General features: G+C 58.5%; 2 protein-coding genes across 2 annotated transcripts in view; one reads left to right on the top strand and one right to left on the bottom strand.

The window, feature by feature from the left end:
• LOC139255374 (serine/threonine-protein kinase 36-like) overlaps positions 1–13,554 on the top strand; it is a 25,820-nt gene continuing 12,266 nt past the window's right edge. Inside the window, exons 1-3 of the mRNA XM_070873904.1 lie at positions 1–62; positions 4,299–4,481; positions 6,114–6,254. Of these exons, the coding sequence (XP_070730005.1) occupies positions 4,401–4,481; positions 6,114–6,254 (222 nt within the window). The 5' untranslated portion in view covers positions 1–62; positions 4,299–4,400. The remainder of the gene's footprint in view (positions 63–4,298; positions 4,482–6,113; positions 6,255–13,554) is intronic.
• Positions 12,185–13,554, bottom strand: part of LOC139255377 (BTB/POZ domain-containing protein 17-like) — a 4,005-nt gene continuing 2,635 nt past the window's right edge. The window contains exon 2 of the mRNA XM_070873906.1: positions 12,185–13,554. This exon is cut by the window's right edge and continues 634 nt beyond it. Coding sequence (XP_070730007.1) covers positions 12,851–13,554 — 704 coding nt within the window. The 3' untranslated portion in view covers positions 12,185–12,850.

The following is a 13,554-nucleotide window of genomic DNA, read 5'->3' on the forward strand; positions in this document are numbered from 1 at the left end:
TGGCGGCGCTGGGCCCTGTGCCGCTGGAGGACGCGCTGCGGCCTGGAGCTGGGCGGTGAGCGGTGAGTGAGGGGGCCCGGGGCTTGTCGAGGGTCAGGGAGGCGGCTGGGCCTGTCCCAGGGGCCAGTGGCCTGTCCCAGGGGTCACCGGCCTGTCCCAGGGGTCACCGGCCAGTCCCAGGGGTCACCGGCCTATCCCAGGGGTCACCGGCCTGTCCCAGGGGTCAGTGGCCTGTTCCATGGGTCAGTGGCCTGTCCCAGGGATCAGTGGCCTGTCCCAGGGGTCACTGGCCTGTCCCAGGGATCAGTGGCCTGTCCCAGGGGTCACTGGCCTATCCCAGGGATCAGTGGCCTATCCCAGGGATCAGTGGCCTGTCCCAGGGGTCACTGGCCTGTCCCAGGGATCAGTGGCCTGTCCCAGGGGTCACTGGCCTGTCCCAGGGGTCACTGGCCTGTCCCAGGGATCAGTGGCCTGTCCCAGGGGTCACTGGCCTGTCCCAGGGATCAGTGGCCTGTCCCAGGGGTCACTGGCCTGTCCCAGGGATCAGTGGCCTATCCCAGGGGTCAGTGGCCTATCCCAGGGATCAGTGGCCTATCCCAGGGGTCACTGGCCTGTCCCAGGGATCAGTGGCCTGTCCCAGGGGTCACTGGCCTATCCCAGGGATCAGTGGCCTATCCCAGGGATCAGTGGCCTGTCCCAGGGGTCACTGGCCTGTCCCAGGGATCAGTGGCCTGTCCCAGGGGTCACTGGCCTATCCCAGGGATCAGTGGCCTGTCCCAGGGATCAGTGGCCTATCCCAGGGGTCAGTGGCCTATCCCAGGGATCACTGGCCTATCCCAGGGATCAGTGGTCTGTTCCAGGGGTCACCGGCCTGTCCCAGGGATCAGTGGCCAGTCCCAGGGGTCACCGGCTTATCCCAGGGGTCATCGGCCTATTCCAGGGATCAGTGGCCTATCCCAGGGATCAGTGGCCAGTCCCAGAGGTCACCGGCCTATCCCAGGGGTCACCGGCCTATCCCAGGGATCAGTGGCCTATCCCAGGGGTCAGTGGCCTATCCCAGGGATCAGTGGTCTGTTCCAGGGGTCACCGGCCTATCCCAGTGGTCAGTGGCCTATCCCAGGTGTCAGTGGCCAGTCCCAGGGGTCACTGGCCTATCCCAGGGGTCACTGGCCTATCCCAGGGATCAGTGGCCTGTCCCAGGGGTCACCGGCCTATCCCAGGGATCAGTGGCCTATCTCAGGGGTCAGTGGCCTGTTCCAGGGGTCACCGGCCTATCCCAGGGATCAGTGGCCTATCCCAGGGATCAGTGGCCTATCCCAGGGATCAGTGGTCTGTTCCAGGGGTCACTGGCCTATCCCAGGGATCAGTGGCCTGTTCCAGGGGTCACCGGCCTATCCCAGGGGTCAGTGGCCTATCCCAGGGATCAGTGGCCTATCCCAGGGATCAGTGGCCTATCCCAGGGATCAGTGGCCTATCTCAGGGGTCAGTGGCCTGTTCCAGGGGTCACCGGCCTATCCCAGGGATCAGTGGCCTATCCCAGGGGTCAGTGGCCTATCCCAGGGATCAGTGGTCTGTTCCAGGGGTCACCGGCCTATCCCAGGGATCAGTGGTCTGTTCCAGGGGTCACCGGCCTATCCCAGGGATCAGTGGCCTATCCCAGGGATCAGTGGCCTATCTCAGGGGTCAGTGGCCTGTTCCAGGGGTCACCGGCCTATCCCAGGGGTCACCGGCCTATCCCAGGGGTCACCGGCCTATCCCAGGGGTCAGTGGCCTATCCCAGGGGTCAGTGGCCAGTCCCAGGGGTTACCAGCCTATCCCAGAGGTCACCGGCCTATCCCAGGGATCAGTGGCCTATCCCAGGGATCAGTGGCCAGTCCCAGGGGTCACCGGCTTATCCCAGGGGTCATCGGCCTATCCCAGGGATCAGTGGCCAGTCCCAGGGGTCACCGGCCTATCCCAGGGGTCACCGGCCTATCCCAGGGGTCACCGGCCTATCCCAGGGATCAGTGGCCTATCCCAGGGATCAGTGGCCTATCCCAGGGGTCACCGGCCTATCCCAGGGATCAGTGGCCTGTAAAAGGGGTCACCGGCCTGTCCCAGAGGTCACCGGCCTATCCCAGGGATCAGTGGCCAGTCCCAGGGGTCACCGGCCTATCCCAGAGGTCACCGGCCTATCCCAGGGATCAGTGGCCTATCACAGGGGTCACCGGCCAATCCCAGAGGTCACCGGCCTGTCCCAGGGATCAGTGGCCTATCCCAGGGGTCAGTGGCCTATCCCAGGGGTCACCGGCCTATCCCAGGGATCAGTGGCCTATCCCAGGGGTCACCGGCCTATCCCAGGGGTCAGTGGCCTATCCCTGGGGTCACCAGCCAATCCCAGAGGTCACCGGCCTGTCCCAGGGATCAGTGGCCTATCCCAGGGGTCAGTGGCCTATCCCAGGGGTCACCGGCCTATCCCAGGGGTCAGTGGCCTATACCTGGGGTCAGTGGCCAGTCCCAGGGGTCACCGGCCTGTCCCAGGGGTCACCGGCCTGTCCCAGGGGTCAGTGGCCTGTCCCAGGGGTCAGTGGCCTGTCCCAGGGGTCAGTGGCCTGTCCCAGGGGTCACCGGCCTGTCCCAGGGGTCAGTGGCCTGTCCCAGGGGTCAGTGGCCTGTCCCAGGGGTCATTTGCCTGTCCCAGGGGTCATTTGCCTGTCCCAGGGGTCACTGGCCTGTCCCAGGGGTCACCGGCCTGTCCCAAGGGTCACCGGCCTGTCCCAGGGGTCAGTGGCCTATCCCAGGGGTCACCGGCCTATCCCAGGGCTCACCGGCCAATCCCAGGGGTCAGTGGCCTATCCCAGGGGTCACCGGCCAATCCCAGGGGTCACCGGTCTATCCCAGGGCTCACCGGCCAGTCCCAGGGGTCACCGGCCTGTCCCAGGGGTCACCGGCCAATCCCAGGGGTCACCGGCCTATCCCAGGGGTCACGGGCCAATCTCAGGGGCTCAGTGGCCAATCCCAGGGGTCATTGGTCAACCCCAGGTCTGGCAGGGTGCAGGGTTAATTGTATCTGCATGTCCTGCCCCCACCCATTGGAGAATAATGGAGGGATTTGCGGGCTGATTAACAGTCTGGCGGGGTGACATATTCATTGTTTTTTTTTAAATCTGCGGGTTCTTCCCGTGGAGTGAAGTGGTCCCGTGGCCAATCTCAGGTGCTCATTGGTCAACCCCAGGCGTCACCAGCCAAGCTCAGGAGGTCAGTGACCAATCTAAGGGGTCAACGGCCAATCCTGGAGTTCGTCAGCCAATCCAAGGGGTTATTGACTGGTCCGGGGGCGGGGGGGTCACGAACCACCGCCAACCTCACACTATTCTCTCCACGGGAAGAACCTGCAGAGACAAAGAAAGACAGACTTGCATTTATATGGCGCCTTTCACGACCACCGGACGCCTCCAAAGTGCTTTACAGCCAATGAAGTACTTTTGGAGTGTGGTCACTGTTGCAATGTGGGAAACGCCAATTTGCGCACAGCAAGCTCCCACACACAGCACTGTGATAATGGCCAGATAATCTCTTTTAGTGATGTTGATTGAAGGATAAATATTGGCCCCAGGACACCGGGGAGAACTCCCCCCCCCCCACCTCCCTCCCCCCCCCCCCCCCTCCCCCTCTCCCCACCCCTCCCCCCACCCCTCGCCCTCTTCCCCCCCCCCTCTCCCTCTCCCCCCCTCCCCCTCTCCCCCCCCTCCCCCCTCCCTCCCCCACCCCTCCTCCCTCCCCCACCCCTCCCCCTCTCCCACCCCTCCCCCCCCACCCCTCCCCCTCTCCCCACCCCTCACCCTCTCCCCACCCCTCGCCCTCTCCCCCCCCACCCCTCCCCCCCTCCCTCCCCCACCCCTCCCCCCCTCCCTCCCCCACCCCTCCACCCCTCCCTCCCCCAGCCCTCCCTCCCCCACCCCTCCCCCCCTCCCTCCCCCACCTCTCCCCACCCCTCCCCCTCTCCCTACTCCTCGCCCTCTCCCCCCCCCTCTCCCTCTCCCCCCCCCTCTCCCTCTCCCCCCCCCTCTCCCTCTCCCCACCCTCTCCCCCTCCCTCCCTCCCCTCCCTCCCTCCCCCCCCCGCTCCCTGCAAATCCCTCGGGGTGGGGGAGGAAGTGCAGAAACAGAAACAAGGTACAGGCCACCCCGCCAGACTGTCACGTGAGTGTAGCCACTGTCAGTACCCCGGAGACCCAAGACCCGTATCGCTGCGCTCCACAACTTCTCCCTCGCGCTCTTAACACTCCACCTTTTTTTTTTTTCTCCCCTGAGCCGCAGTTGGTCTCCGTTGAGCCGGTGGGGCTCCCTCCATCCTCACCCACCGGATTGACTGATCCCGGTTACCCGCTCTTCGCCCAATCCCGGGGCCGGCCCGCGACGATGAACTACCACATTCTGGACATGATTGGCGAAGGTTCCTTCGGACGGGTCTACAAAGGGCGCAAGAAGTTCAGCGGCCAGGTACTTGGAGCTCCCGTGCTGCCCCCTGCTGTTGGGGAACCCCTCGCTCCTCCTGCAGTTCCCCCCCCCCCCCCCCCGGGTAACTCCCTTCTCTCTCCCCCTCTACCGCCCCCTGCTGTCCCTCTGGGTAACCCCACTCTCCCCCTGCGGCGCTCCCCAGGTAACCCCTCTCTCCCCTGCGATTCTCCCCGGGTAACCCCTCTCTTCCCCCTGCGATTCTCCCCGGGTAACCCCTCTCTCCCCCTCTACCGCCCCCTGCAGTCCCCACAAGTAACCCCACTCTCCCCCTGTGATCCTCCCCGGGTAACCCCTCTCTTCCCCCTGCGATCCTCCCCGGGTAACCCCCCTCTCCCCCTGTGATCCTCCCCGGGTAACCTCTCTCTTCCCCCTGCGATCCTCCCCAGGTAACCCCCCTCTCCCCCTGTGATCCTCCCCGGGTAACCTCTCTCTCCCCCTGCGATCCTCCCCGGGTAACCCCTCTCTCCCCCTGCGATCCTCCCCGGGTAACCCCCCTCTCCCCCTGCGATCCTCCCCGGGTAACCCCTCTTTCCCCCTGCGATCCTCCTCGGGTAACCCCTCTCTCCCCCTGCGATCCTTCCCGGGTAACCCCCCTCTCCCCCTGAGATCCTCCCCGGGTAACCCCTCTCTCCCCCTGCGATCTTCCCCGGGTAACCCCTCTCTCCCCCTGCGATCCTCCCCGGGTAACCCCCCTCTGCCCCTGTGATCCTCCCTGGGTAACCCCTCTCTCCCCCTGCGATCCTCCCCGGGTAACCCCTCTCTCCCCCTGCGATCCTCCCCGGGTAACCCCCCTCTCCCCCTGTGATCCTCCCCGGGTAACCCCTCTCTCCCCCTGCGATCCTCCCCGGGTAACCCCTCTCCCCCCCTCTGCTGTCCCCTCTGGGTAACCGCACTTACCCCTCTGCCGCCCCCTGCTGTCCCCTGTGGGTAACCACACTCCCCCTCTGCCGCCCCCTGCTGTCCCCTCTGGGTAACCGCACTCCCCCCTCTGCCGCCCCCTGCAGTCCCCTCTGGGTAACCGCACTTACCCCTCTGCCGCCCCCTGCTGTCCCCTCTGGGTAACCACACTTGCCCTCTGCCGCCCCCTGCAGTCCCCTCTGGGTAACCGCACTTACCCCTCTGCCGCCCCCTGCTGTCCCCTCTGGGTAACCACACTCGCCCTCTGCCGCCCCCTGCTGTCCCCTCTGGGTAACCACACTCCCCCTCTGCCGCCCCCTGCTGTCCCCTCTGGGTAACCACACTCCCCCTCTGCCGCCCCCTGCTGTCCCCTCTGGGTAATCGCACTCCCCCCTCTGCCGCCCCCTGCTGTCCCCTCTGGGTAACCGCACTCCCCCCTCTGTCGCCCCCTGCTGTCCCCTCTGGGTAACCGCACTCCCCCCTCTGCCGCCCCCTGCTGTCCCCTCTGGGTAACCACACTCCCCCTCTGCCGCCCCCTGCTGTCCCCTCTGGGTAACCGCACTCCCCCTCTGCCGCCCCCTGCTGTCCCCTCTGGGTAACCGCACTCCCCCCTCTGCCGCCCCCTGCTGTCCCCTCTGGGTAACCGCACTCCCCCCTCTGCCGCCCCCTGCTGTCCCCTCTGGGTAACCGCACTCCCCCCTCTGCCGCCCCCTGCAGGTGGTGGCCCTGAAGTTTATCCCCAAGGTGGGGCGCTCGGAGAAGGAGCTGAGGAACCTGTGGCGGGAGATCGAGATCATGCGCGGCTTGTGCCATCCCAACATTGTCCAGATGCTCGACAGCTTCAACACTGACAAGGAGGTGGGTGTGCTCCCTTCCGGCAGCTTTTTCTCCCGAGTATTTATCCCGTTCCCTTTTGAACGCCATGGTGGAGTCTGCCTCCCCCACCCTCTCGGGCAGCGCACTCCCGATCCTCGCCACTTCTGCCAGGCACCGTAAATCTGTGTCCTCTGGTTGTCCAGCCATTGGAAACAGTTCGTCTTTTCCTTTGTGGCCTCGCCCCTCCCTATCTCTGCCTCCCCCCACCCCCAGGCCGACTGCGTGCAGTTTTGCTTCCCATATTTACGAAAGGATACACTTGCTTTGGAAGCAGTTCAGAGAAGGTTCACTCCCGGTTGATTCCGGGGATGAGGGGGGGGGGGTGGGGGGGTTGGCTGATGACAATGGGTTGGCCGTCGCACACCAGCCACCACACGGGCTTGACCGAGCTCGGCCTTGGTCCAGGGGCAAGGGTCACCCCAGACTAACCCGGAGGACCTGCTCTGCTGCACGGACCCCAGTGCGCGCGCGCGCCGCGCACAGTGTGGGCTGGGCCCGTGCTGCCCCTGGGCCCTCGCCTCTCCTGGGCCCCCGATCACATTCCCTCGCCGAGCTCGCCCCGCCCTCGCCGCTCCTGCTGTGCCTGCCCGCACTGCCGTCGGCCGTCGCCCTCCTGCGGCAGCACGCGCTGCTCCCGGCAGTGGCCCCGTGCCTGCTGCCGGAAATCGGCTCACCCATCACCCCCCCCCGTGCTCGCTGACCGACATTGGCTTCCCATTAAGCGACACTTTGATCTCAAAATTCTCATCCTTGTTTTCAAATCCCTCCGTGGCCCCTCACCCCCTCCCTATCTCTGTAAACTCCTCCAGCCCCACAACCCCCCGAGATGTCTGCACTCCTCTAATTCTGCCCTCCTGACCATCCCTGATTATAATCGCTCCACCATCGGTGGCCGTGCCTTCTGCTGCCTGGGCCCCAAGCTCTGGAACGCCCTCCCTAAACCCCTCTTTACTCCTTCAAGACGCTCCTTAAAACCTGCCTCTTTGTCCAAGCTTCTGGTCACCTGCCCTAATTTCTACTTAAGTGGCTCGGTGTCAGACTTTTAATCTCGTAACACTCCCGGGAAGCGACTTGGGACGTTTCACAATGTCAAAGGCGCTCTATAAATACAAGTTGTTGTATATCGCCTCGCCTCCTTCCTCCGAGTGCAATGGCACTTTGTCAGCGTTAAACCACATCTGCCGCCCGCCCAGCCTCCGTCTTCTTAAAATTCTCCCGATCCTCCTCCCTGGGGAATTAATAATGGAGAACAGGGAAGTGGCAGAGACATTGATCGGTCTTCACGGTAGAATAGTAGATAATCAAGGGGCGACAGTCAGGCAGCAACTGAATACAATCACCATCACGAAAGAAGTAGTACTCGGTAAAATAATGGGAGTAAAGGGAGACAAGTCCCCTGGACCTGATGCTTTGCATCCGACGGTCTTAAAATAAGTGGCTGCAGAGCTAAGAACATCAGAAACAGGAGCAGGAGTCGGCCATTCGGCCCCTCGAACCTGCTCCGCCATTCAATAAGACCATGGCTGATCCGATCATGGACTCAGCTCCACTTCCCTGCCCGCCCCCTTATCCCCGCATCGTTGAAGAAACTGTCTATCTCTGTCTTAAATTTATTTAATGTCCCGGCTTCCACAGCTCTCTGAGGCAGCGAATTCCACAGGTTTACAACCCTCTGAGAGAAGAAATTTCTCCTCATCTCTGTTTTAAATGGGCGGCCCCTCATTCTAAGACCATGCCCCCTAGTTCTAGTCTCCCCGTCAGTGGAAACATCCTCTCTGCATCCACCTTGTCAAGCCCCCTCATAATCTTATACATTTCGATAAGATCACCTCTCATTCTTCTGAATTCCAATGTGTATAAGTCCAAACCTACTCAACCTTTCCTCATAAGTCAACCCCCTCATCCCCGGAATCAACCGAGTGAACCTTCTCTGAACTGCCTCCAAAGCAAGTATTTCCTTTCGTAAATATGGAAACCAAAACTGCACGCAGTACTCCAGGTGTGGCCTCAATCAATACCCTGTATAGCTGTAGCAAGACTTCCCTGCTTTTATATTCCATCCCCTTTGCAATAAAGGCCAAGATACCATTGGCCTTTCTGATCACTTGCTGTATCTGCATATTATCCTTTTGTGTTTCATGCACAAGTACCCCAGGTCCCGCTGTACTGCAGCACTTTGCAATCTTTCTCCATTTAAATAATAACTTGCTCTTTGATTTTTTTTTCTGCCAAAGTGCATGACCTCACACTTTCCAACATTATATTCCATCTGCCAAATTTTTGCCCACTCACTTAGCCTGTCTATGTCCTTGTGCAGATTTTTTGTGTCCTCCTCACACATTACCCTTCCTCCCATCTTGGTATCATCAGCAAACTTGGCTACGTTACACTCAGTCCTTTCTTCCACGTCGTTTATATAGATTGTAAATAGTTGGGGTCCCAGCACTGATCCCTGCGGCATCCAACTAGTTACTGATTGCCAACCCGAGAATGAACCATTTATCCCGACTCTCTGTTTTCTGTTAGTTAGCCAATCTTCTATCCATGCTAATATATTACCCCCAACCCCGTGAACTTTTATCTTGTACAGTAATCTTTTGTGTGGCATCTTGTCAAACACTTTCTGAAAATCCAAATACACCACATCCACTGGTTCCCCTTTATCCATCCTGTTCGTTACATCCTCAAAGAACACCAGCAAATTTGTCAAACATGATTTCCCCTTCATAAAACCATGCTGACTCTGCTTAATTGAATGATGCTTTTCCAAATATCCCGCTACTGCTTCCTGAATAATGGACTCCAGCATATTCCTGACAGGTGTTAGTCTAACTGGTCTATGGTTTTCTGCTTTTTGTCTGTCTCCTTTTTTAAATAGGGGCGTTACATTTGTGGTTTTCCAATCCGCTGGGACCTCCCCAGAATCCAAGGAATTTTGGTAGATTACAACCAATGCATCCACTAATGCATAAATGGTTGGCAAACGGTAACTAGTGGGGTGCCGCAGGGATCAGTGCTGGAGCCTCAACTATTTACAATCTATATTAATGACTTGGATAAAGAGACCGAGTATAATGTAACCAAGTTTGCTGATGATACAAAGATGGATGGGAAAGCAAATTTGAGGAGGACACAAAAAATCTGCAAAGGGATATAGACAGGCTAAGTGAATGGGCAAAAAATTGGCAGATGGAGTATAATGTAGGAAAATGTGAGGTTATCCAGTTTGGCAGAAAAAATAGAAAAGCAAATTCTAATTTAAATGGAGAAAAATTACAAAGTGCTGCAGTACAGAGGGACCTGGGGGTCCTTGTGCATGAAACACAAAAAGTTAGTCTGCAGGTACAGCAAGTGATCAGGAAGGCCAATGGGATGTTGGCCTTTATTGCAAGGGGGATAGAGTATAAAAGCAGAGAAATCCTGCTACAACTGTACAGGGTATTGGTGAGGCCACACCTGGAGTACTGCGTGCAGTTCTGGTCTCCGTATTTAAGGAAGGATATATTTACATTGGAGGCTGTTCAGAGAAGGTTCACTAGATTGATTCCTGAGGGGGTTGACATATGAAGATAGGTTGACCAGGTTGGGCCTATATACATTGGAGTTCAGAAGAATGAGAGGGGATCTTATCGAAACATATAAGATAAAGAGGGGGCTCGACAAGGTGGATGCAGAGAGGATGTTTCCACTGATAAGGGAAACTAAAACTAGGGGGCATAGTCTCAGAATAAGGGGCCACTATTTAAAACTGAGATAAGGAGGAATTTCTTCTCTCAGAGGGTTGTAAATCTGTGGAATTCTCTGCCCCAGAGAGCTGTGGAGGCTGGGTCATTGAATATATTTAAGGTGGAGATAGACAGATTTTTGAGCGATAAGGGAGTGAAGGGTTATGGGGAGCGGGCGGGGAAGTGGAGCTGAGTCCATGATCAGATCAGCCGTGATCTTATTGAATGGCGGAGCAGGCTCGAGGCGCTGGTCACTCTCCCCTTAACCTTCTCTGCTCTAAGGAGAACAACCCCAGCTTCTCCAGTCTCCCCATGTAACTGAAGTTCCCCATCCCTGGTACCATTCTGGTCACTCTCCCCTTAACCTTCTCTGCTCTAAGGAGAACAATCCCAGCTTCTCCAGTCTCCCCATGTAACTGAAGTTCCCCATCCCTGGTACCATTCTGGTCACTCTCCCCTTAACCTTCTCTGCTCTAAGGAGAACAATCCCAGCTTCTCCAGTCTCCCCATGTAACTGAAGTCCCCTCTGTGGCTCAGTGGGCAGCACTCTCGCCTCTGAGGCAGAAGGTTGTGGGTTCAAATCCCAGTCCAGGGACTTCAGCACAAAAATAATTAGGCTGACACTCCAGTGCAGTGCTGAGGGAGCGCTGCACTGTCGGAGGGGCAGTACTGAGGGAGTGCTGCACTGTCGGAGGGGCCGTACTGAGGGAGTGCTGCACTGTCGAGGGGCAGTACTGAGGGAGTGCCGCACTGTCGGAGGGCCGTACTGAGGGAGTGCTGCACTGTCGAGGGGCAGTACTGAGGGAGCGCTGCACTATCGGAGGGGCAGTACTGAGGGAGTGCTGCACTGTCGGAGGGGCAGTACTGAGGGAGTGCCGCACTGTCGGAGGGGCAGTACTGAGGGAGTGCTGCACTGTCGGAGGGGCAGTACTGAGGGAGCGCTGCACTGTCGGAGGGACAGTACTGAGGGAGCGCTGCACTGTCGGAGGGACAGTACTGAGGGAGTGCTGCACTGTCGGAGGGGCAGTACTGAGGGAGCGCTGCACTGTCGGAGGGACAGTACTGAGGGAGTGCTGCACTGTCGGAGGGACAGTACTGAGGGAGTGCTGCACTGTCGGAGGTGCAGTACTGAGGGAGTGCTGCACTGTCGGAGGTGCAGACTTTCGGATGACACATTAAACCGAGGCCCCGATTGCTCTCTCTGGTGGATGTAAAAGATCCCACGGCACTATTTGGAAGATGAGCAGGGGAGTCCTGGGCCCAATATTTATCCCTCGATCAACAGAACAGAAACAGATTATCCGGTCATTGTCACATTGCTGTGTGTCGGAGCTCGCTGTGTGTAAGGTGCCTGCCGCGTTTCTCACCTTACAACAGTGACTGCACTCCAAAAGTACTTCATTGGCTGTGAAGCACTTTGAGACGTCCGGTGGTCGTGAAAGGCGCTATATAAAGCCAAGTCTGTCTGTCTTTCATCCGTTCTGAAGTGTGTCCACCGTACCCTCGCTACACTGACTCAGACTTCTCCCAGACGGTCTGACCGACCAGACACAGCTTCATGGTGTCGTCGCTGACGTACTGGTCCCTCTCCGACAGGGGGATCAGGTCGTGTATCTCGGCCTCCCCCTCCCCCCCCCGTGTGGGACCTCGAGGGTTTTCACCTCGCACACAAACCACTCCCCTCTGACACGTCGGTAGACCAGGACGCTCAGCTTGTGCGAGTGGTTCTTGTGAGAGTGGTTCTTGTCAGCTGGATCGCAGCCTGTCACACTGACAGATAGAGTGGCAAAGTCGTCCTCTTGCACAACCCGATTGTATCCGTGGTAAGTGTAGTCCTGTGACCTTTCAACACAGAAACATAGAAAGCTACAGCGCAGAAGGAGGCCATTTGGGCCCATCGTGTCCCGCCGGCCGACAAAGAGCCTCACGGCCCTCGGTCAGCAGCCCTGAAGGTTACATATAAACCTATGAACAATGACGGAAAGGCAAAGAGCACCCAGCCCAACCAGTCCGCCTCACACAACTGCGACACCCCCTGATACTGAAACATTCTACACTCCACCCCAACCGGAGCCATGTGATCTCCTGGGAGAGGAGATTTGACCATTACACAAAGTGCTGCGGTACAGAAGGACCTGGGGGTCCTTGTACATGAAACACAAAAAGTTAGTCTGCAGGTACAGCAAGTGATCAGGAAGGCCAATGGAATGTTGGCCTTTATTGCAAGGGGGATGGAGTATAAAAGCAGAGAAGTCCTGCTGCAACTGTACAGGGTATTGGTGAGGCCACACCTGGAGTACTGCGTGCAGTTCTGGTCTCCGTATTTAAGGAGGGATATACTTGCATTGGAGGCCGTGTTCAGAGAAGGTTCACTCGGTTGATTCCTGAGACGAAGGGGTTGTCATATGAGGCAAGGTTGAGCAGGTTGGGCCTATACTCATTGGAGTTCAGAACAATGAGATGGTCTTATTGAAACTCACAGGGGAAATTAAACTAGGGACATAGTCTCAGAATAAGGGGCCGCGCATTTAAAACTGAGATGAGGAGGAATTTCTTCTCTCAGAGGGTTGTAAATCTGTGGAATTCTCTGCCCCAGAGAGCTGTGGAGGCTGGGACATTGAATATATTTCAGGTGGAGATAGACAGATTTTTGAGCGATAAGTGAGTGAAGGGTTATGGGGAGCGGGCGGGGAAGTGGAGCTGAGTCCATGATCGGATCGGCCGTGATCGTATTGAATGGCGGAGCAGGCTCGAGGGGCCGAATGGCCGACTCCTGCTCCTAATTGTTATGTTCTTATAAAGCCAAGTCTGTCTGTCTTTCATCCGTTCTGAAGTGTGTCCACCGTACCCTCGCTACACCGACTCGGACTTCTCCCAGACGGTCTGACCGACCAGACACAGCTTCATGGTGTCGTCGCTGACGTACTGGTCCCTCTCCGACAGGGGGATCAGGTCGTGTATCTCGGCCTCCCCCCCGTGTGGGACCTCGAGGGTTTTCACCTCGCACACAAACCACTCCCCTCTGACACATCGGTAGAGCAGGACGCTCAGCTTATGCGAGTGGTTCTTGTGAGAGTGGCTCTTGTCAGCTGGATCGCAGCCTGTCACACTGACAGATAGAGTGGCAAAGTCGTCCTCTTGCACAACCTGATCGTATCCGTGGTAAGTGTAGTGAGTGTGGCGCTGGGTTACAATCCTGTGACCTTTGGGGAAATAGGTCAGACTCCATTCAGTCTTCAGCTGGAAGAATCTGGTGTACATGGATTTACTCAGCACAGTTTTACTCATCGCCCCGTACCCTGGGATGTCCCAGAGTGCGCTGACACGTCCCGCCGTGTAAAGCCTCATGGTGAAGGGGATGGCGGTGAGGTCGTGTTGCCGGGCGATGGCCTCCGCGGGCAGGAGGTGGGCCTGGTAGACCAGGAGGCTCTCGCGCAGCAGGTAGGAGGCGAGACCCTCGGCTAGGCCGCCCGGGGCCTGCAGCTCGAACAGCTTGTCGGGGGGCATCATGGGGTAGCGCAGGTGGGCCAACATCTCCTGGGCGCGGCCGGGGCGTG

This window comes from Pristiophorus japonicus, unplaced genomic scaffold (genome assembly GCF_044704955.1).
Source record: "Pristiophorus japonicus isolate sPriJap1 unplaced genomic scaffold, sPriJap1.hap1 HAP1_SCAFFOLD_595, whole genome shotgun sequence".
NCBI classification, from domain to species: domain Eukaryota; kingdom Metazoa; phylum Chordata; class Chondrichthyes; family Pristiophoridae; genus Pristiophorus; species Pristiophorus japonicus.